This window comes from Zeugodacus cucurbitae, chromosome 5 (genome assembly GCF_028554725.1).
Source record: "Zeugodacus cucurbitae isolate PBARC_wt_2022May chromosome 5, idZeuCucr1.2, whole genome shotgun sequence".
In the NCBI taxonomy this organism is placed as follows: domain Eukaryota; kingdom Metazoa; phylum Arthropoda; class Insecta; order Diptera; family Tephritidae; genus Zeugodacus; species Zeugodacus cucurbitae.
The window spans coordinates 11,790,951-11,813,277 of record NC_071670.1 but is presented as its reverse complement, the minus strand read 5'-3'; the positions used below and the strand labels follow the sequence as shown (position 1 = coordinate 11,813,277).

The following is a 22,327-nucleotide window of genomic DNA, read 5'->3' as shown; positions in this document are numbered from 1 at the left end:
CTAAGACCGCAGATCTCCGAAAGTTACTCACGCCATCTGTTGAGCTACCAAGCTTCTTTGATAGCTATGAATCGCGAAATCAAACAACGATATATAATTATTATTTATTAATTTATTATATTTAAAACAACGAAATGAAAGTTACGTGGCTGGTGAATTTAGTTGATCTGGTACGTCTGCTGGCGGCGAATGTTAGAAACGATCTCAACGAAATAATTTGCTTAAAGCTAAGCTAGAGCACAACTATTGCTTGCATGTCTGTATGTATTAACGAATTAAGGATAAAGGGTAATGATAAAGTGCAATAATAAGTGTCGTTAAGCTCAGGTATGCATACGAGTAAATTAGAGTGACCAGATAACAATTACTAATAATGATTTAGAACAGTTTTTCACCACAGAGTATGGTACATATGTAAATATAAATTTACTTAAATTAGTTACAACTAGTGCGTTCTATTTTGGAAGGAGCTGCTCCGAACATCCTCCCCCCGTTGAAAGGTCCCACTTTCAAGAGAATCTCTGACAGGAAGGATGCACAATTTGCTGTCAGCTCGACGCGTTATGCCGGCAGCTGTGCGTAGTATAGCTACTATCGCAACACCGTCTGCTCCAGTAACGATTTCTGTAACACGAGCTAAAGGCCACTTGAGAGGTGCTGAGTTCTCGTCCTTAATGCACACGATGTCATTGATCTGGATATTTAAGCGAGGTGTCTGCCACTTGGTGCGCTGTTGTAGATTAGTGAGATATTCTTCACTCCACCGCTTCCAAAATATTTGTTGTATGTAGGTAGAGCGCTGCCAACGATCTAAACGATTGTAGTTTAGAAGTGTGAGATTAGGCTCAGGAATAGCGATAAGAGGGCCGCCAATAAGGAAATGCCCGGGCGTCAATACATCAAGATCTTCTGGGTTTTCTGAAAGTGGTACAAGGGGTCGTGAATTAATAATCGCTGAGATTTGACAAACTAGAGTGCGTAATTCATCAAAACCAAGAAGCGATGCACCAACAGAACGATAGAAGTGCTTTTTTGCCATTTTTACTGCTGCCTCCCAGAGGCCACCAAAGTGTGGCGATCGTGGGGGTATAAACCGCCAGTCAATTCCATTATCGAGACAGTATGCGTGAATCTGTTTGTTATGATTTTCACTAAGGAATAGTTCGCGTAAATCTTTCAGATCGTTCTTGGCGCCAACAAAGTTTGTAGCGTTGTCTGACCAGATGCAACTTGGTATACCACGAGTAGCTATAAAGCGCTTAAGTGCATCAAGAAAAGAGCCGGTTGAGAGATCCTTTACTAGTTCCATCCATACAGCTTTTGTGGCGAAGCAAATGAAGACGCTCACGTAGCATTTTTGAGGTGCTTTGTTACGCGTTTCGGGTTTGTAATAAAATGGTCCACAGTAGTCTACGCCTGTTACGACAAAGGCGCGCGAGCTCTGGATGCGTTCTTTTGGCAAGTCAGCCATGATGTGTTCGACGAGTCGGGGTCTCGATCTGCAGCAAATGATACAATTACGTAATACGCGCGCGATGGTTTTTCTGCCACCTATAGGCCAAAATCGCATACGAATGGAGGCAAGTAGAGACTGAGGACCTGCATGATGATACTTCCGATGAAAATAAGTGATTATTGACGATGTTAATGGATGATCCTTTGGTAAAATGCTTGGATGGCGCGCGTCAAAGTTCAGTGTTGATTTTTTTAAGCGGCCTCCAACTCGTAAAACTCCAAAGTCATCCAAAAATGGTGATAGCGAAGCGATTTTGCTTGATGTGTGAACAAAATTATTTTTCTTCAAAGCGACGATTTCTGGCCATAACTGGGCTCTTTGGGCAAGGCGTATGAGCAGCTGAGTTCCACCATAAATTTCTGCAGTTGTGAGCTATGACCTTTTTTGTGATTTATTGATGTTTATAAATTTGTATATGTATCCAAAGATACGTTGCATTGTTCCAAACGAGTTAATATATTTGAACGAAAGAGTTATGTCGGGTTCATCCGATGAGATTAGTAAGACCTTTTGACGAGTTTCAGGCAGATGAGTCTGAGATGCGCATGGTTGCGGCCAAAAAGATTCAACGTTTTCTAAAAACTGAGGACCATGCATCCAAAGCTTTGAATGTAGGAGCTCCCTTGGTGTCGCACCCTTTGATAGTATATCAGCAGGATTCATAGACGTGGGAACGTAACACCACTGCATGCCTTGTGTTAATTGTTGTATGGCGCTGATGCGATTGACGACAAATACGTTGAACTTTGAGGGTTCCTCTCGCAGCCATGAGAGGACCACAGATGAATCTGACCAGCAATAATAAGAGCAATTGAAAATATTCATTTTTGTTAATTCAGCTACTAATTGTGCAAGTAGAGCAGCTGCACAAAGTTCTAACTTAGGTACTGTGAGTGTTTTTAGAGGTGCAACGCGGGCTTTAGAGCATAGCAAGTGAACTTGAACAATGCCATCCTTGATCGAGCGAACGTAGATACAAGCGCCGTATGCTTCCAGGCTGGCATCACAAAATGCGTGTATTTGAATAGTAGAATCAGGCTTAAGAGCGTAGCGCGGAAATGATGTGTGTTGTAGATCAATAAAATCATTACAAAAGTCTAACCATGCAGTGCGCATTGAATGTGATAAACTTTCGTCCCACTCGAGCTTATCTCTCCACATCCTTTGCAACAGAATTTTTGCTCTAGTGAGCGTTGGGCCAAGCAGACCTAGCGGATCGTAAAAGCGTGCTATGGTAGACAATACGGAACGTTTAGAACATTTTTCTGATGTTTGCTGGGGTGTATATTTAAACAAAAAAACATCTTTGAATGGATTCCAAACGAGTCCCAAAGTTTTCGTAATATCGCTGAAGTCATCAAAACTAAGAAAACGTTCCCTATCAGCAACAGGAACTTCGCTGATAACGTCTGAGTTGTTAGAGCACCATTTCCTTAACTGAAAACGACCTTTAGAAAGTAGTGTTGTGGTTTGCTGTCTGATCTCTCGTACTTCTTCTACTGTGTTTCCTCCGGAGATAAGATCATCTACGTAAAAATCTCGGAGAACAATTTGAGAACCAAGAGGATATGATGAGGATTCATCCAAGGCTAGTTGATGCATAGTCCGTATAGCCAGGAACGCAGCGGGCTTGGTGCCGTATGTGACCGTGTTTAAATTGTATATGCGTATGTCATCGTTTGGAGAATCTCGCCAAAGTATACACTGAAGCATGTTGTCTGGGGCAGCTACGCGAACACATCGATACATTTTACATACATCTCCTGTGAGTGCGATTGGAAATGTACGAAAGCGAATAAGAATATTGAAAAGTTTGGGTTGTATGGTAGGACCCGTCATAAGTATGTCGTTTAAAGATAATCCTGAAGTTGTTGCCGCAGAACCGTCGAAAACAACTCGCAGTTTCGTTGAAGTACTGTCGTCCTTAATGACGCAATGATGAGGTAGAAAGTATTTACATTCCGAACTCTTTCCGCTAGGGACTAACGACATATGACCAAGATCCAAGTATTCATGCATGAATGTGCTGTATTTTGCCTTTAAATCAGGATTCCGACCAAGTTTACGTTCAATGTTTTCGAATCTGCGTCTAGCAGCTAAATATGAATTACCAAGTGAATCCGGGCTGCGCTTCATGGGCAAGTGAACCGAATACTCGCCTGACGATAAACGTGAATAATTATGTTTAAAATGGTCCTCACACTCGAGGTCTTCCTTAGAGGCTTTAGAGATTGGTTCATGAACATGTTCAATTTCCCAAAATCGACGTACTAATTCATCTAGTTGTGTACAGGAACCAATTTTACTCGACGATCTTTTACTTACAATAAATGTTGATAGTTTAGGGGTTTGTTGTCCACCTCCAGATAACACCCATCCCAGCCGAGTCTTCTGAAGAAGGGGCAATCCAGCTGCCAACTTAATCTGTCCTACGCAAATGAGGTCAAAGAAGAGTCCTGCTCCGATGAGCATATCGATACGTTGTGGTATGTAGAATGTTGGATCAGCTAGCTGAATGTTCGAAGGAACGTTCCACTCCTCGGTGTTGACGGAAACACCAGGTTGATTATCAGTAATAGTTTGAGCGACGAGAGCAGTAATGTTTGTTGAGTAATCTGAAGTCCGCGACTTCAGAACAATATCGACTGAATATCCATCCGTTGAAAAGCTAGCATCTCCAATGCCTGACACTGAAGCGAACGATTTAGATTTATGCAGTTGAAGTTGATTTGCGAAACGACTTGTAACGAAATGAATCTGTGAGCCAGAGTCCAAAAGAGAGCGACAAGGTACGAAAGTTCCAGCACGATTTTTAACTAAAATAATCACAGTGGCTAAAAGCACGATATCAGATGGAGATCGGGAAGCAGAGACGTTAGGCTGCGCTGGCAGCGTTGCAGTCATTGCATTAGCTTGAACCGCTGTTGGTTGTAAGGGTATCCCTTGATTGTTCGTTAATGGTAACCGAACAAAATGTAAAAGTGTGTGATGTTTCGAATGACATTTTCGACAATAACTAGATTTGCAATCTCGCATCTGATGGCCTTTCTTCAATTTAAACAAAGCGAAAGTTTTTTAACCTCTTTCTGGCGAAGGTTAGGTGACAAATTGGTAAACCGTTGACGATTATAAATCAGATGCTCAGCGCATCCACAAAATACACAACCACTCAATAATGTATTTGACGCAATAAATGATTTTCTTTGATGCGTACTCACGGTTTTACAAGTTTTACCAAAAGTATCAGTTTGTGTTTGCATTGCATAATCCACGTTTTCAAGTGTTCGACATCGATGTTCTAAAAATGTTGACAATGATTCCCACGATGGTAACTCGCTTATTGGACAACTTTCTTCCCATTTTGCTTGAGTTACTTTGTCAAATTTCTGGATTAAGAACTGTACCACTATGCAATCCGCTATTTGTTCCTTTGATCCAAGTGACTGCAACGCTCGTATGTGCGAAGTGACTTTATCCGTCAACGCTCGCAGCTTGCCGGCTGTAGCATCTGCTTTGTCCATCCCGAAGATCTCCCTGATATGTGCCTGAAAGATAAGACGTTTATTATCGAATCGTTTACTAAGAAGATCTAATGCAATTTTGTAGTTAGCCTCATTAATTTCCAAAGATCGTATGGTGTCAAGAGCTGCACCGCTCAAGCAGGAACGTAAATGCTGAAGTTTGTCCACTCGTGTGAGGTCGCTGTCCTTGTCGATGACGGAACTGAACATCGAAGAGAAATTTGTCCACTCTATATATGAGCCACTGAATTTAGGCAACGTTAATAATGGTAAGCGTGAACGATTGGTGTTCACTATGATAGGTTGAGATTCGTTGTTGCTGGTCCTGAAAGTGGAGCAATGCTGAGATCCGCTACGTTTTCCAATTTCGCGTTGTAGGGTAGCTTTCAGCTTAACTAAAGTTGCATCAAATTGGATAACTAACTCACTGCCTATAGAATCAATATCATGTTCTTCTAAACTGGCGTGCGCAGCCATGAAGTTAGATTTCAGCTCATTTAATGAATCAATTACTGCCGCAACAGCATATTCATCCAAACTCTGCAACCGCTCCGAATCCATATCTGTATACAAGCTTTCAAGACGCTTAAACATAGCTCGTGTCCTTAACTTCAAAAGAGTTACCCTATCCGTAGGGGAATGTTGGCTTATGGGGCTTTCATTTGCCGAATTTTCTCCAATTGCCCCAATTGGAGTACCGTTGATATTATTCATCGACATTTCAAAAAAGTTTTAAAACGAGGTGATCAACCTGTTACGCGTGGTCGATAACTGTACTGAACCGTTTGAGATAATAGCGGCACCCGATGTACGGTGCTTAAGTTTTACCGTTTTCCGTTTTAACTGATTCTAGAAAGTCGCGCTACGAAGCGGTACCGATTTACCGATATTTTCCAATTTACTTTTTATTGAAAATCACACCACAAGATTTTGCAGAAATACAAATTGAATTTTAACAACTTGCTCACTTTAACGATCGCTTACTGTATGTAAAGTTATGTCCACTAACAATGCAACGTACAATTTCAATTGCAGTAATGTTTAAACCGAATTTTCACTATTTCACAACTAAATTCACACAGCGATCACGTCGGGGTCACCAGATATTGAGCTACCAAGCTTTTTTGATAGCTATGAATCGCGAAATCAAACAACGATATATAATTATTATTTATTAATTTATTATATTTAAAACAACGAAATGAAAGTTACGTGGCTGGTGAATTTAGTTGATCTGGTACGTCTGCTGGCGGCGAATGTTAGAAACGATCTCAACGAAATAATTTGCTTAAAGCTAAGCTAGAGCACAACTATTGCTTGCATGTCTGTATGTATTAACGAATTAAGGATAAAGGGTAATGATAAAGTGCAATAATAAGTGTCGTTAAGCTCAGGTATGCATACGAGTAAATTAGAGTGACCAGATAACAATTACTAATAATGATTTAGAACAGTTTTTCACCACAGAGTATGGTACATATGTAAATATAAATTTACTTAAATTAGTTACAACTAGTGCGTTCTATTTTGGAAGGAGCTGCTCCGAACACCATCCTTGTCAAAATTTTGTTGAATGTTTTTAAGGAGCCGTAGTTAGCTCCGTCTCTTAAAAAGAATAAGACTAAATGACAGATTAGTGAATCAACAATTTTGGGCAAAGACTGTTGAACGGAAGGACTTCTAGACATACTTAAATCGGTTTCATTGCATTGAGTTCTTTGCAAAGGCATATCTCCCAAAATCCAGTCGATTGAAAATTCCTGGCCTTTGTTTAAAATCTACAGCTAACGAAACTTGAAAAAATAATAAACAAAATTGAGATAGGTACGCAGATGAAGAACATGACTTATGTTCGATCTGACTTAACTGTATTCGGGTCGTATTCGTATATAACCTGAAATACTCCGGATTTTTATCCAGCAAAAGAGAGTCAATTTGACAGCATTCTTCAAACTGTTTATCGAAATGTTTTTTTTTTTGCCGTAGCAGCACAACCCAAGGGTTGGATCTACATATAATCATATTTTGAAAGGCCAGCCCTCAAGATAAGATTTACCGGAAACAATGTACCGAAGCAACTGAATCTTTCATCTTAAGAGAGTATAGATTAAAATTTAGTGTTATTTCCTGTATAGGTACTTGAGTATCTGAGAAGTAGTCGATCCTAAGATCTTGTATTTCCTTCCAATAACGTTGACTGCGTTTATGAGGGACTTTATCAAGTCATATAGTCGGAGGTATAGTAGGTAGAGTGGTTTCTCTATCGTAATCTGATTCACGAACTACCGAACTTCAGACACACACTCAAGACACTCCACTACTACAGTCGCCCTGCCAACACTGAAGCAATTATGAAAGCTCCAATCATTCCCATCGTAAAGCTTTCACAATAACTCCTAGCTTTCCACAAACTTTGTCTAAACTCTCCTAGCAACATTTGGCTATAAATAGTCATTTCCAATACGAATGCTTAAATAATTTAACCCAATTTATATGACAAACTAATATGTGTCTGACAACCACCTATCTAGCTATTTGCACACCGCATAGCAGGCAACAATGCTATTTTCCGGTCAAACGAATACATAAGCCTCATGTATTAGTATGTGGCATGACAGTTGGGTCTTTTCGATAGTTTAAGGCCAATAAATATCTCACCCAAGTATGACTCATTGGTCTGTTTTCGATACGATAAACGATGGTTAACTCTCCTGTCAATACACAAAAGTAGGTGACAACAGCAAACAATATGGGCAACAACACAGAAGCATAACAAAGTTATGCCATAAACGCTTAGAATACATAAATAAAATCAAATGTTTCATCACTTCAATGCGATCAATGGGTCGGATGCTCGGTCATCGTAGGTGCTTGCGTGTTTATGCGTCTGTTTGTGTGAGGTTCCACTTCAGAGATATGAATGTGTAGTGTGTTGTTGTGGGCTCAGCAGTCGGGATATCTCAAGTAAAGGAAATTTGATTGCATGAATTTGCGAAAATTCTATAAAGCAAAATGAATGGGCACTCAGCAACAAAAACAACGAAACACATACACTTACACGTACATAATAAATCAATAGAAGTTGTGTGCAGACGAAAAGAAGGAGCAAAAAAGGGATGAGAAAAAAGTATGAATATATCAAAGAAAATATTTTTCTCAGCACAACAACAACAAATATATACATATGAGCAGTTAAATATGTTTGTGTAAATAAATACTAGGGAGGTTCTAAAGTGTATAAAGTAATTTTGTAGAAGTTCGACTAAATTTTGATACTTACAAAAGTCAATGCAATGTGAATGGAAATTTATAAAAATGCGTACATTAGGGCGATCCTTAAACTTTGAATAAGCGTAAAGACCCTTAAAATTTTAAGATAAATATGTTTGATTAGTGTTTGTAAGCCGAATTGCCTACTTTTATATCATTGTAACCAAATGTAAGTTCTAAATCCCATTAAACGACCGGTTCCGATTAATTAGAAGGATTCTAAATTCATAATTTCTTAACAGTATTTAATATGGCCTACAATTTGGTCTGTTAGTTGTTTTACTGCGTTCTAAGATTATAAATACTGGATGCAAAAAATATTTTTTGTTGTAATATTAGGGTAATGCCAACTTTTCATCTTTATGACACGCAATCTTGTAGAATTGATTTGATATTATCAAGTTAGGAGCTAATACTGAAGACAACTTTTCACATACTAAATTTAGTACCATCCTAATATAAGCACGTAAATATTATTTTTGTTGTTATTTTTTCCACCTATTCTTATAACAAAATATTGACATATTCTCTGATGATATTCATGCTGAATACACAAAACAATCAGTTGGTTACTAAAACAAACAAAACGAAAATAAAAAAAAAAAACCTAAAAACCTACAAAGAGATATCTGAATAAATTGTTTGACACAGTCAAGGGCCACCACACAATATCCCAACAGAAGTGGCATCATCAAAAACACACCTATACCAACACTTACACACATACATATACCCTTCACAGCAGATTAGGCTTCCTCTTCTTTTCCTAAACTTCTTTTGTATCCTAAACATGCCGAAAGCACATAAGTATCCGTATATTTTATATTTGGCAATAAATAATAAGCGTTGGAACGAACAGCAGCAGCTTGAACTGCTTTGTGTGAACGATAAATTGGAATATAAATATAAGCAGTGTAGTACACTCACAAGTAGGCTGGACCAAGTTGAACAGTTACCGGAAGGAAAACAAGTCGACAACTCAACGAAAGACTATTAACATTGATATCCTTGATATCCTACCGAATGAAATATATGCAATAAGTTGAGTGAGTTCAGTTTTAGTTGGATGCAAAATGAAGAAAAAGAGGCCGCTGTGACTACGTCACGGAACAGATCAAATGATAAGCTTGTTTATAAAAATGTAAAAAAAGGTGGCTTAAAACGCACCTGGGACAATCTTATAAGCTCGAAATATTTTTCAATTAATGGAAGGTTTCATGTCTTCATACTTGATTAATAGAAGTTGTAGTCGGAACCAGTGGTTCTGAAAACAGATCTTTACACAAAATCGCTGTTCATTCACAACTTTCGGGATCAAACCTCAGTACATTTCGGTCTCTAATGCTAGTTGTAATATCTTTCACTTTGAAAAATATCAGGAATGAAAAGTAATTTATAGTCCATGGAGTACTTCCAGGAAGAAAAAATAGCTTGATTTTGAGGTTTGAATACTAACGAGTTCGTGAATTTTTAATCACTTGACTAAAATGATTAAGAGAACCTGTATGTTGTTATTTTGAGTAAATTATGATGTGTCTTCGATCATTTCAATTCGGAAATGATACTAGAAACTCATTAACTAAATATAAAGTATGTTATGTTGGAGAAAGTGGGAAAAGAGAGAATAAGATCTGCATTAAATACATACACATTTGAAATGATTCGATGTTTCCGATTGGCGTTAGATCACATTCACTGCTGTTTAGACTCTTGGTAATTGTAATATTGCACATAACTAATATGTAATGGAAATAATTATTTTTTTTTTAACTTTAGCCTGTTGGTTTCACATTACTGATCTTATCTTTATTATTCGGACCTTTCTTGGAATTTATTTTGTTTCTAATTTTGTAGTATGATATTCGAGCCTTTTCATATGAGCTCTGATTTCATGATCTTCCTTATATACTTTAATTTCGTTTGATATTGAATATTTTGTTTCGAACATTGCTGTTTTGTTATTGATCTATGGTCTCTCAGTTTTGAACTTTTTGTTCTGTTTTTTTTTTTTTTTAATTTTTTAAATTTCAAATAGTTTGATTAATTTTGAATTGTACTTGGACATTTACATTCCTTTCATCTCTTATTTTGTGGTACCATATTCGAGCTTTTACGTTTGACCTCCGATTTATAATTACTTACATATGTCCTTGGCACTTCATGCTTAATCTCAAACTTGAATTTGAGTTTCTAATCTTGTTGAAATTGCTTCATCTATTAATTAATTTTCTATTCAAACTTTCAGAGCTTTGATTATTTTTTTGATAATGCCTTGAGTAATTATATTCACTTCATTTGATAAATGCGTCATATATAAACCGGTTTGACTGACCCATAGTTCTTTATGTATTATGTATTGGTATATGTTTTCTCTTTCCGGTCTACTAATAACGCACTTAAATGCATTTCAATTTACATATAAATGTCAACAATGGCACAGACTTATTATTACAGCCAGCAATTTAACTACTGGCAGACATTTGTGACGCATAGATTACGTATTACAAACTAATTACTTAACGAATAGTAAATACTGGAAATAGAATGAATTACTCAAACAGCAATAATTTGCGATAAAAAAATGGACCGGCTTGAATTACTCTCTTTTCTCTGTAGCGGTTATGGCTTCAACTATGTTGAGGTATTATTTGGAATATGCATGAAGTAATTAAATACTTTGTGTGGTAGTTATTCTCTGGACCACCTATATTTATTGACGCTCTTATAACTGTAAACTCATTGAGAGAAAAAAAAAAACACAATAAAAATAAATAAATAATATATACAACACTTAAAATCTGAATTAACGCGTTAAACGCCATTTATGTGCCCGTTTTAGCTACATTTTATAAGAAACTAATGTTTAAGTTGCTGTTATTGTAAAAAAAATATAATTTTATAATTGTACAACATTTTATTATAGCTCGAAGTTCACTTGTTCGACTTATAAATTCAGGCTCACTAAGCATCATTCTGCCAGTTTTCGTTGTAACGTGCGCGAGTACAGTAAACTAGTGAAAGTAACGGTATTAAGTGTAACGGATAACAGTGTAAAACATGGGTCTAAATACCATTTACGAATCAAACCAAAAGCAGGTTTTGTTGATCTTATCGGCGGTGCTTTCTATACAGTCGTGCGTTTTCGCGTTCGAATTTCGTAAGTAACGGATGTGGCGGAAAATATTTTGTGAAAGTGTACTGAATTAAAAATAGAGAAGAGACTGAATATGTAAAATGAAATCATCTGCGGGTTAATAGAACCTCAATTCGACGGTCCTCAACCACCATTGGCGATAGGCACTGACTTAACTATCGCGAGTTCAGGCAATATTGGTTTTAGAAAAGGTCAGGAGGAATAACTCCGCCTGAAATAGTCTTCAAAGGATTTTCCGGGAAATGAAAAGGAGTCTATATGGCATTTATCTCTCTCTCTCTTTAACCGGAACTACTTTCAGAATAATAGAGCAGTGAACAGAAATACGAATATATGTAACTTAAGCTCGAACTTCAGATGAAGTGTAAGTCGATGTCCAGAACCATAAGATCGCAGAAAGTCGAAAAAGTTTTCAGGACAGCTGATTTCTGTCGGAAGCTCTCAATTAACTCGAGTTTCCATTGCAGCGTCTTTCAGGAATAGGTAGCTATTTTCAAAGTAGCAGCTTATAATGCTAGTATCCTTCAGAGAGATGTGTATTCACTCCTATAGCAGAGCGGCAATACTGTCCTTGGACTCGATGACAGTACGCTCTAAGCTAGTAAGGTAGTGTCTAACATCGTTATCAATAGCTTCGAACTAGAACTACTTTAAAATCCAACTTGTGTGGGTACAAGGTCATTGCTTAACCGCTGGAAACTGCAAAGCGGATCAGCTTGCAAGAGAGAGTGCCCTAACATTATTGGCGCCGGAGTGGAAACGTATGGGCAGTCCGTGGTCCACTTGCTCCAGAGCGCTGGACTCACTGCCTTTGAGTGAGCTCGCAAAGCGCTGGAGAACAATCAGCACTTGCGCAGTAGAGAGCTCCTTTTGGCCCACAGTGGATCGAAAACGGTATTTGCAGCTACTGTCGCTCAGTAAGGCTCACCACTCCGCGGTCATTGCAGTACCTACTGGTCATTGCCCAATAGGCACACACGCGGTGAGGCTAGGGATCATGTCAGACACTAGTTGCCACAGCTGTTTGGAGGAAGGCGAAGAGGAATCGTCCAAGTACTTCCAGACTTAGGTTAAAGCACCTCGGTAGGCATATTTTCTGCGAACCCATCGAAGTGACTGGAATCGACATTAGCCGACTTAAGAACTTTATTATTGAGTCCTAGGGCTTTGTCGCAGCATCAGGGTCTTAGTGCTCCGTTAGGAGTTTTTCGGTGTGTCACAATGAATGGTCGAATCTGTCGCAGTAAGATTCTCTGCATTTGCGGAGATCTACCTCTTAACTTAACCCAACCTAACCTAATCTTACGTCGATATGTAACTTCTATACCACACTAGTGTTCGCTTTATTTTTCCAGCTGAACCCATTACAAGATGTCACTTTGCCGACGAGAAATGCATGATCGAGCAGGCGCACAAGTTGTTTGAAAAAGCTGCCACAGGTGTGCCCGAAAGGGATATACCAGCTTTGGAACCGATGAAGTTGGATAAAATCGAAATGTTGGGTGATAAAAATAGTGCATTAAAAATTGACTTGATAATGAACGATGTGGAGATACATAATTATACAAAGGCGCGTGTCATATCAATTAAGTAAGTAGGGATAAAAGGATTAATATAATTAAAGTTTTTCAGGGAAATTATAATTACTTCCACATATATATATTTTTCTTATTTTCTACACCTTTAGAGGCTTCAGCAAAAATCTCAGCAAACCAATGAAACTTGTCTCACAAAATATCAATCCACGCATCACCATCAAGTCGAAATATAAGATCAATGGGAATATACTTGTGTTGCCTATTAGAGGTGAAGGTGAACTCACGATGGTGTTGGACAATGTAAAAACCCGCTTTTCGACCACACTCAAAGTGGAGAAGCGTGATGGCAAACATTTTTTGTCTGGGGATACTATTAAACTTGAAACTCAAATGGATAAGTAAGTTAGCTTTCCTTGTACTTTATTTATTTCCTCTAACGACTAGGAAATCAAATGCAACTCTGCGACAAAGACGTACGATAAACGTTCTTTGTCTGCGATTGGCTGAATTTTTTGATAAAAAAAGCTACCTTAGATGCCGCAGCTGAAAATAGCAATCCGCTGATGAAACTTACCAACTTCTTATGAAACGCAAAAACAAAAGCAAAAAAGGGTTTCTCAATAATAATTTTAATTGATCAATTAATTTGGCTGTCTAAAAATGCTATTAATATCTTTCTATCTTAGCATAAATTACAACAAATATAGCCAGCTATAAATATTTGATCTCGTATTTTTCTCTCTCTTTACTAGCGTTCACATAGATATGACAAATCTCTTCAATGGCGATAAAACGCTCTCTGAGAGCATGCTCCAGGTAATGAACGAGAACTGGCGCTTACTCAGTGATGATCTAACGCCAATTATCAACAAGGCATTAGGAAATAAAGTAAAGGAATTGCTGCAGAAATTCTTCAAAGATATACCGTATGAAGATTATTTTTTAACAGATTAAATTAAAGAGTTTGAATAAAAAAAGTTAGTAATTTTTAACATTAATTGTTGTTGTAGTTAAAGCATAATAGTGATGAGAAGTTTGAGCATATTCACCACAGGTGAAGGAATTAACTATGTAGTCAACCAGGAGATTGAAATACTATTGTTTACCAAAGAAAATTCATAACTTGTGTCCATAGTTGATGTTGTATTGATTGGAAATTTACTGAATATTTTGGCTTTCTTTCTTTATTGGTATTTGCAGAGCATAAAAGTTAAAATAGAATTAAGGAAATGCAAATACTACTGTAATAGAACAAAGGAATAAGGAAGATATCCACTTGTACTACAAAGTATATATTTATAATATTATACATCGACATACACAATATTTACCAATATAAAGTAGACCTGCTACCAAAAAAATCTGCTCAGCTTGTACCATAGATAGAGAGGAAAGGGCAAAGGTATTGAGGTATATTGGGTAAATAAAAGCTGGTGGGCACGTAATCCATTGCTTCGACAAATACAAATAATAGAAACAATGAGAGTCACATCTAATGCAGTGAAATGCAAACAAATACGACTACACACCCTTGGAATAAGCAGGTCGTGAGTAAATCACATCATGCGTCGCGAAAGTCTTCAGATATGTAAAACAAAACGAAAGAAATAAAAACGATAGAAACTAAAATAACTTGAATAAAAAATAGGAAAATACATTTCTATGTGTATATATCTTTACTATATGTATGCCCATATGAGGGACATAATTCAGCATTGTTCTCCCAACTATAATACAAAAGCAATACACACAAGGTAAGCGACAGAAATCAGAATTTTTATTTCTTTTTTTTATTTTTTATTTTTTTTTACCGTAACGGAAATGGGTATGGAAGTGAAAACCAGATTGCAAATAAAAATAAAGTAAATAAAAGTATACGCAAATAAAATGCAGTTAATGGAGTGCAACGGAGCCGGCAAGGATATAACAAATAAGAAATCAAAAAATATAGATAAAAATAAAGCTGAAAATACAAATCAAAATAAATATCTTCAAAGTAGTTAAAGACTTGATAGCAAGTATTGTAGTTGAGAACATTACGTTGAATGTACATTTCAACTTTAATGATTACATTTAAAGCAGGGGAATGATTACTACATGATTTCTACTTTCTATTTAAATAGTTTTAAAACTAGCGATTCTAAAAACTACTTTACTTTAATTTTACTTAATTTCCCAAAATGTTGTAATGTTTACATTCAGGTCATAAGTTAAGTGGAGGGTATAAAAAAGCTATATCATGAAAACTAGACTGAAAACAAACTGATTACAGATTTGAATTCAGCGCGCCCAAATTAACTAGAATCAGTTGATAAATTTGAGTCTACAAGTGTATCAAGCTTTAGCGACTCTTTTACTATATTTTACTATATAAAGGGAAAATCTAATGACAGCGGAGAAAGGAATTTCCGAGAGCGGAATACAGATCTTCATATCTACAACTACTATATGGAATTTTCATAATATTAAATGCACTCATGCGGCACCACCAAATGATTGATGATGGTCAACGTGGATGAATTGTAAGTGAATAGTGACAGCGGAACGGAGCAAACCTTCTATGATTGCACTGATTGTGCTAGAGAATTATCATACTTTACTCACACACACGAGTTGTGATTACATTAAATTTCTGCATGTTAGAACGTTTCGAGCGCGGTCTTGACGAATAAGCGATTGATATGCAAGCTGCAATAAATATATGCCAACAATCCGCCCTCGATCCTACCCACATGTCTACCTCTCTGCCATTGCAAGACGGCGTAGATGGCTTTTCAACCCAAGATATTAAAACGCTTTACAAATATATTTGACCTCTATAAACATATTGCTCTTAGAAGGCACCCAAATTTCACTACTTTCTAATACACCTAACCTTGAAGAAAATACATACACACGATGGAGAGGAAGTTCGAACCGAGTTCTTTTGAGAAAATAACAAACGAAATTGGAATGTTGCGGACTGTCCATATTTATAGAAGAACTCGAACAGCTTTTAGTAATATAAAGTAGGAGACTGAGATTAGTATGAATATCTACCATGATGAGAAATTAGATATGTTTGAAGTCGTTCGATGTACTCTGAATTTATAGTGAGGACATTTCTCCAAACTGTTAACAGGAGCATAGACTTTGTGAACTTAACCTCACCATAAAGGAGTTCGAATTGGTATTTCTTACTTTGCTACGCCTAATAAACCAACAAAAACGAAGGAAGGAGAATATCACAGACGAAGTGTAAATTTGTGTCGATTAAATATAAATGTTTGAGAAAGTTAAAACGAGAATGACTACTCGTTTGCGATCTTCTTAACTTTGAAACTGGTATCTAAAGGCAGAAACTGTAAGACCAAGAAAGTCTCACAACAGCTATACAAATTATAAATTATGGAGATAAGTGCAGCTGATAAGTCCTAACGGATCCAAGTAAACTAGCTGGATGACTAGAGCTTAAGAGCTTTATTAAACCTCAAAAAGCTTTAAGGAGCTTTCTTTGGGTACAGCACTGATTTTTCTAAACTGATTTGAGGTTTCTGATAGGATAGAATCTCCCCAGCAAATTGTGGTTCCTCCCATACGACAAAAATAAAAAAGTCTATGTTTATATATTGGGCTTGTAGCTAAATAAATAGTTGCATATGCCATCAAATTTATGTATTTTGAGTTTGTTTTGATTATTTCTAACGGAACTTCTTGAGTGAAAGCAACATATGTACGGCCTTGCACAGAAGTAAATAGTTGACAAAAATAAAAGCGAAAACAACGTGTACATTCAACTGCAAAAGTTTAATTTAAAAAAGTGTCTAAATAAAAATACTTAAAATGGAAATTAAAGTAGATGGTAATAGTATTATTTTTCAGTAATAACAAGTTTTTAAATTGTGCTGTTGTTTTAGAATAACAAATTTTAATGAAGTGTTTTTTTTTTTGATTCAGTTTTGTTGTTCTTTGCTAAATGTATTTGGAGCAGTTGAAAAGCTCATTAAGATAAATGTCGACTGAAATGAAATACATACAAATTTCTGAAGACAAGATATTGAGAGAGAGATTGATACAAATAGTACAACAAAGCAAAGACATAGACATATAACAATCTAACTCACAAATTTACAGTCTACATGTCCTATCATTATTTATCTAAACCAAAACTTTTCAATTTCCTTCAAAAATGAGCAATATCATAGAGAAAAACATGACATATTGACAACGCGTTAAGAGTCTTCAAGTCAAATTAAACTTTTGCAAAGAATTTTTTTGTGAAATTTTAAATGTCCAAAAAAGAGAATTTATATACATAGATACATATACATATATATATCAACACTCTTATTCCAATAGAATTTCTTGACAAGTTTGTGTTGTCACTCACACTCAAAGTATCCACGTATTCGTGTGTTTGTATGTGTATTTTTCTTTTAACACTGCAAAACTTTATAACTTTTCAAATTATCGAGTCTCAAGCAGCGAACGGTGTGTGTAATTGGAATTGATAACTACCATGATGTGCTATCAAGGCGTGCACTTCGACTTGAACACACTTATACATGTACACAAAGATTTGCTTGAGCGCCTAAATTCATATTATTGATTCTCTCTGCATAAGCTGAATATGGAGTTCTATAAATATTGTCATTTCGAGAGAGAAAAATTCATAAGACAGGAAGAAACGCCAAATATTGCTAAAGTTCTTGAAGTTTGATGATGAAAAATGCAATGTTGCCGGTAATATTTAGTTCAAAGGGACAAGTGCGGTAGCAAAATCTACTTTTTGGAATTACACTTTACCAATTTTTTGGAAATTAAATAATTATTTTATAATGTTGTCATGAAATTTTGGCAAAAATTCATTTAAAAAAATTTAAAACAAAAGTTTTTTAATATTAAAAATAACTTATTAATAATAAAACCAAATTTTGAAAAATTTAGCATTTGAAAAAAAAACTTAAAAAATAATAACATTTAGAAATAATAAAATTTATTTTTTAAATTATGAGAAGAAAAAATAATTATTTTTATTTAGTATAAAAATAAATAAATATCTAACAAATTTTTCTTCAAAAATATTCGAAATCTAATTTGATTATAAATTTATTACAAATAGAGTGGAACTTCTCTAACTCAAATCACCATAATACACAAAAAAATTTGATTTCTGGAAGGAAATTTGTATAAAATTTGACTTCTATTGCCCATTCGAGAGTTCGAGTTATGGAGAACTTCAAGTTAAGGAAGTTTGAGTTATGGAAGGAAATTTGTATGAAATTTGATTTCTAAACGCTATTGACAATTTAAAAATTCGAGTTATGGAGATCTTCGAGTTATGGAAGTTCCACTGTATTTCGACATTATGCAGATAAAATTTTGTTTACCACTTAAAATATTTTTATATTTTTTATTTCATTTTTTAATATATATACTATAAAATGTTTAACAAAATTTTCAACTTTTTTTGTAATAAATATTAATTTGCCTAATATAAATTTTCAAAAACCAAAAATAAAATTTTGTTTATTTTTTTCATTACGCTGAGTTTTGAGATCTCCCCTCCAAATTTTCGAACAACTTACCACTGAATATATTTGATTGTTCTTTTTTTGTATTTTTCCGTTTTTGCAAACATGAATATTGGTTACGTTTTTGTAATATTCCAATAACATGCAATTTAATAATTTTTTGAACTCAAGAAATGCACACGTACACACACATACATCACTTACAATCAAATATGCAGCCACATAAAAAAGTCTAAGTTTCTAAAGTACAAAAACAAATGCAAGTAAGTGAGTGGGAGCACACTCATATATATGTATATATGTTTGTATATATATATAGTATTATCTATAGAGTATATATCTGTATTTGTATAGCCAGAAGAGTCAAATAACTTTGCGATACTTTCAAATCAATAACGAAAACTTTGACAGCAAAAGTTGAAGTACAGCGAACAAGACATGAGTGGGCATACGAAGCCAACGACACTAACATATATACAATATACACACATGCAGAACAAATAGCATATATATATGCAAGTACGCACTTACATATGTAGATCAAAATATGCTTTTATAAAATTAGTTCGGTTAAGAATTTTTCTTTACGTGTATGTACTTTATAAGGCACTTATGTAGTATATGTGTACATATATAAGGTAGGTGTGTAGGTATATAAGGTAGGAACTTTTCGGCTGCGAAAGAAAGTTCAAAAAGTAGATATTACAGATTACTTTAACATTCACAATGTGTCAACCCTGTCACAACAAATCAAAACAATAAATAGGAAATCCATGATTAGTACGAAAATATGTAGCACAGCTGGGAGACAATATTAGAAACAAGTACAGTAACACATTCATATGAATATAGCTAATTCCGGAAATTAAGAGCATGCCAGGCAATGTGTGCCTAATGATAATGTAGCTAAAAGGTCCTTCATTCCCTCTGAATACCAAAATGGACACACACCTCTCAGAGAAAGGTTTCGAAGCCGGTAATTATCTCTCTATTCTTCAATGCCAACCTTAAGAGAGCTACTTTTTAAGTTATACAAGCGGTCACAATATATAAATAAGAGATCAATTCACATTGCTTTTAGTAGCCTTGAAATTACATAGAATATAGGATCTTAAAAAGATCGTAATATAACGTCAAAGGCCCGAGAAAGCGAATGGCAATCTTTAAGATATACATGAGAAAAAGAGGAAACAGAGAAAGAAAGAATAGAAAAAGAGAGTGAGAAAAAACGAGCACGGTAAAATAGCCAAAGCGAAATAAAAAGCAGAACACTGTAAGGATAATCCAAAAAGAGGAAATGAGATCTGTGAAGAAAGTTCATTCTAATAAATCAAAATAAACTCTCCAGAAAAATAATCTCTATATTTAAATACCAGATCTCTAAAAAATTCTTTTGGAAAGTTTCTTTCTGTAATATCCTCTTTGACTTAGTAAAAGATAGAATCTTTATAAGTGGATTTTGAGATACTTCCCTTCGTAAACGAATTTCCTTCTGGCAAAAGATCGAATTCTGAAGAAATCTCTTAGAAGTATTCCTCTTGAATCTGCTGGAGCTCTTGAAAGTCATGTACAAAATCCACACTTATACTTTCATAGTCATCGCATCTCCTACTAAAGGAATCGTTTAACTTCAAAGCTAACAGAGTATATTTCAACTCTAGTGTATCGTCATGCACCTTTCTATCAACAAAAAAATAAAGCCTGGATCTGCAAATTTATGTAGACCAAGTCAAGAATCTCATATTAAACGTGAACTTTTAAACTTCTAAACTCTACTCTTGATAATCGTTTATCTAAAGTGTTTGTAATTGAACTTGTACAATCCGGCTAACAGTTTCGACTAACAAATTTATTTGGATTTCCTTTTTCTGCATGAGATGAACACAGTTGTTTGCATATTCTCCCAAAAAAAAACTCATAATAACATATCACAGCCTGCAAGACTCCTACTTGTTCCTCGCTACACGTCCATCATTGCTGCATGTCCGTTGGCGGCGCCGCACGTTGCAGCCAAACTCTGTATTCTTATGCGCGCCTAATAAATTGCTCCCAAGGACACGCAAAGCCAACCAGACATTTATTGCCCCACTAACTGACATTCGAAACTGTGGTTATCGCTTTGGCGCGCCCGAACTTCGCAAAACTGCGCAGAATTTGTTGGCCGTACAATGAATTTCGTCTGCCGATACTTAATGTGCGATGAGTTTCTGTGTATTTGTGTGTGCATTGCACAATTAGTTGGGCCAGGAAGAGACTATTGTCGTTGCTGTGGTCATCGCCTTCATTGTTCGAATGCAAACGTTTTCTATGGTAAATAATGCCGGACAATGTAATTGTGGTAGGAGACAGTAGCAACTGTGATTGGATTTTAATTGATAAATGAGCAGGACTGTCAAATGAAAATATATGTGTGTGGCGAAATAGGTGTGGAGTAGAAATAATATTGAAATACAAGCAATAACAGACTCCTTTCCGAATTAATTAACTCAAACAATAGGCTTTAGTAATCGGAGATCTTCCTATCAAATATAGTCTTCGGATTACATATGACGGACGGTCTTCATACGAAATTTGCTTCAACTTTCTTCAGCGCAACCATCGCGGTTATGGCCCAAAGTTTAAAGAATTAATAAAGTCTGCATGATCTTCTATATCATTTCATATTAATTTCATTAAATGTCCGTCAATATATCGAAATACTAATATAATTTCATAATCAATCATGATAATAGTCAGAATATTTCGACCACACTCAAAGTGGAGCAGCGTGATGGCAAACATTTTTTGTCTGGGGATACTATTAAACTTGAAACTCAAATGGATAAGTAAGTTAGCTTTCCTTGTACTTTATTTATTTCCTCTAACGATTGGATCACTATTATTTCGTTGTTTATCAAAATATGCATTACAGTTAGCTTTGACAATACTTTGATCTTGTTACCTATTCCTTAACCTAAAGCAATGAAGGCTAGCATTCCGTATTTCCCCTGTCTTATTCTCTCTAATTTATAGCGTTTTTACACAGGAGCTAATTGATCAATTAGCCGGCCTCTGCTCGATTAAAACGCTTATTAAAATCGATTTACCATATAAAATAAAAGTCTACATTAATTTTTACTTAAATTTTATTCGACTTGGAAATCAAATGCAACTCTGCGACAAAAACGTATGATAAACGTTCTTTGCCTGCGATTGGCTGAATTTTTTGATAAAAAAAAGCTACGGTAGATGTCGCTGCTGAAAATAGCAATCAGCTGATGAAACTTACCAACTTCTTATAATAAAGGGTTTCTCAATAATAATTTTAATTGATCAATTAATTTGGCTGTCTAAAAATGCTATTACTATCTTTCTATCTTAGCAAAAATTACAACAAATCTAGCCAGCTATAAATATTTGATCTCGTATTTCTCTCTCTCTTTACTAGCGTTCACATCGATATGACAAATCTCTTCAATGGCGATAAAACGCTCTCTGAGAGCATGCTCCAGGTAATGAACGACAACTGGCGCTTACTCAGTGATGATCTAACGCCAATTATCAACGAGGCATTAGGAAATAAAGTAAAGGAATTGCTGCAGAAATTCTTCAAAGATATACCGTATGAAGATTATTTTTTAACAGATTAAATTAAAGAGTTTGAATAAAAAAAGTTAGTAATTTTTAACATTAATTGTTGTTGTAGTTAAAGCATAACAGTGATGAGAAGTTTGAGCATGTTCAGCACACGTGAAGGAAATAACTATGTAGTCAACCAGGAGATTGAAAGACTATTGTTTACCAAAAAAAATCAAAGCTTGTGTCCATAGTTGATG

At 35.6% G+C, this 22,327-nt stretch overlaps 3 protein-coding genes across 4 annotated transcripts in view; 1 reads left to right on the top strand and 2 right to left on the bottom strand.

Moving 5' to 3' along the window:
* Positions 1-22,327, bottom strand: part of LOC105219249 (uncharacterized) — a 705,022-nt gene that overhangs the window by 262,787 nt on the left and 419,908 nt on the right. The window lies entirely within an intron of this gene.
* On the bottom strand, positions 446-1,471 carry LOC128921939 (uncharacterized). The gene has a single exon (XM_054230990.1). It carries the CDS (start codon positions 1,469-1,471, stop codon positions 446-448), a length of 1,026 nt encoding a protein of 341 aa, XP_054086965.1.
* LOC105220470 (circadian clock-controlled protein daywake) lies at positions 11,266-22,185 on the top strand. 2 transcript variants are annotated; one of them, XM_054232022.1, is made up of 4 exons: positions 11,266-11,464; positions 12,817-13,051; positions 13,149-13,397; positions 21,940-22,185. In XM_054232022.1, exons 1-4 carry the CDS (start codon positions 11,365-11,367, stop codon positions 22,139-22,141), a joined length of 786 nt encoding a protein of 261 aa, XP_054087997.1. In that variant the 5' UTR covers positions 11,266-11,364; the 3' UTR covers positions 22,142-22,185. The 2 variants fall into 2 exon arrangements, with proteins under 2 accessions (XP_054087997.1, XP_054087996.1); XM_054232021.1 differs by lacking the exon at positions 21,940-22,185 and adding an exon at positions 13,752-13,997 and having other exon boundaries at positions 11,268-11,464.

What these genes read in the sequence shown, in the direction of transcription:
- LOC128921939 (XM_054230990.1), bottom strand. Translation starts at nt 1,471, where the DNA reads ATGGCTGACTTGCCAAAAGAACGCATCCAGAGCTCGCGCGCCTTTGTC.
- LOC105220470 (XM_054232022.1), top strand. Translation starts at nt 11,365, where the DNA reads ATGGGTCTAAATACCATTTACGAATCAAACCAAAAGCAGGTTTTGTTG. An exon ending in CGTTTTCGCGTTCGAATTTC is followed by an intron (nt 11,465 to 12,816) that starts GTAAGTAACGGA and finishes TTATTTTTCCAG; the next exon opens with CTGAACCCATTACAAGATGT. An exon ending in GCGCGTGTCATATCAATTAA is followed by an intron (nt 13,052 to 13,148) that starts GTAAGTAGGGAT and finishes CTACACCTTTAG; the next exon opens with AGGCTTCAGCAAAAATCTCA.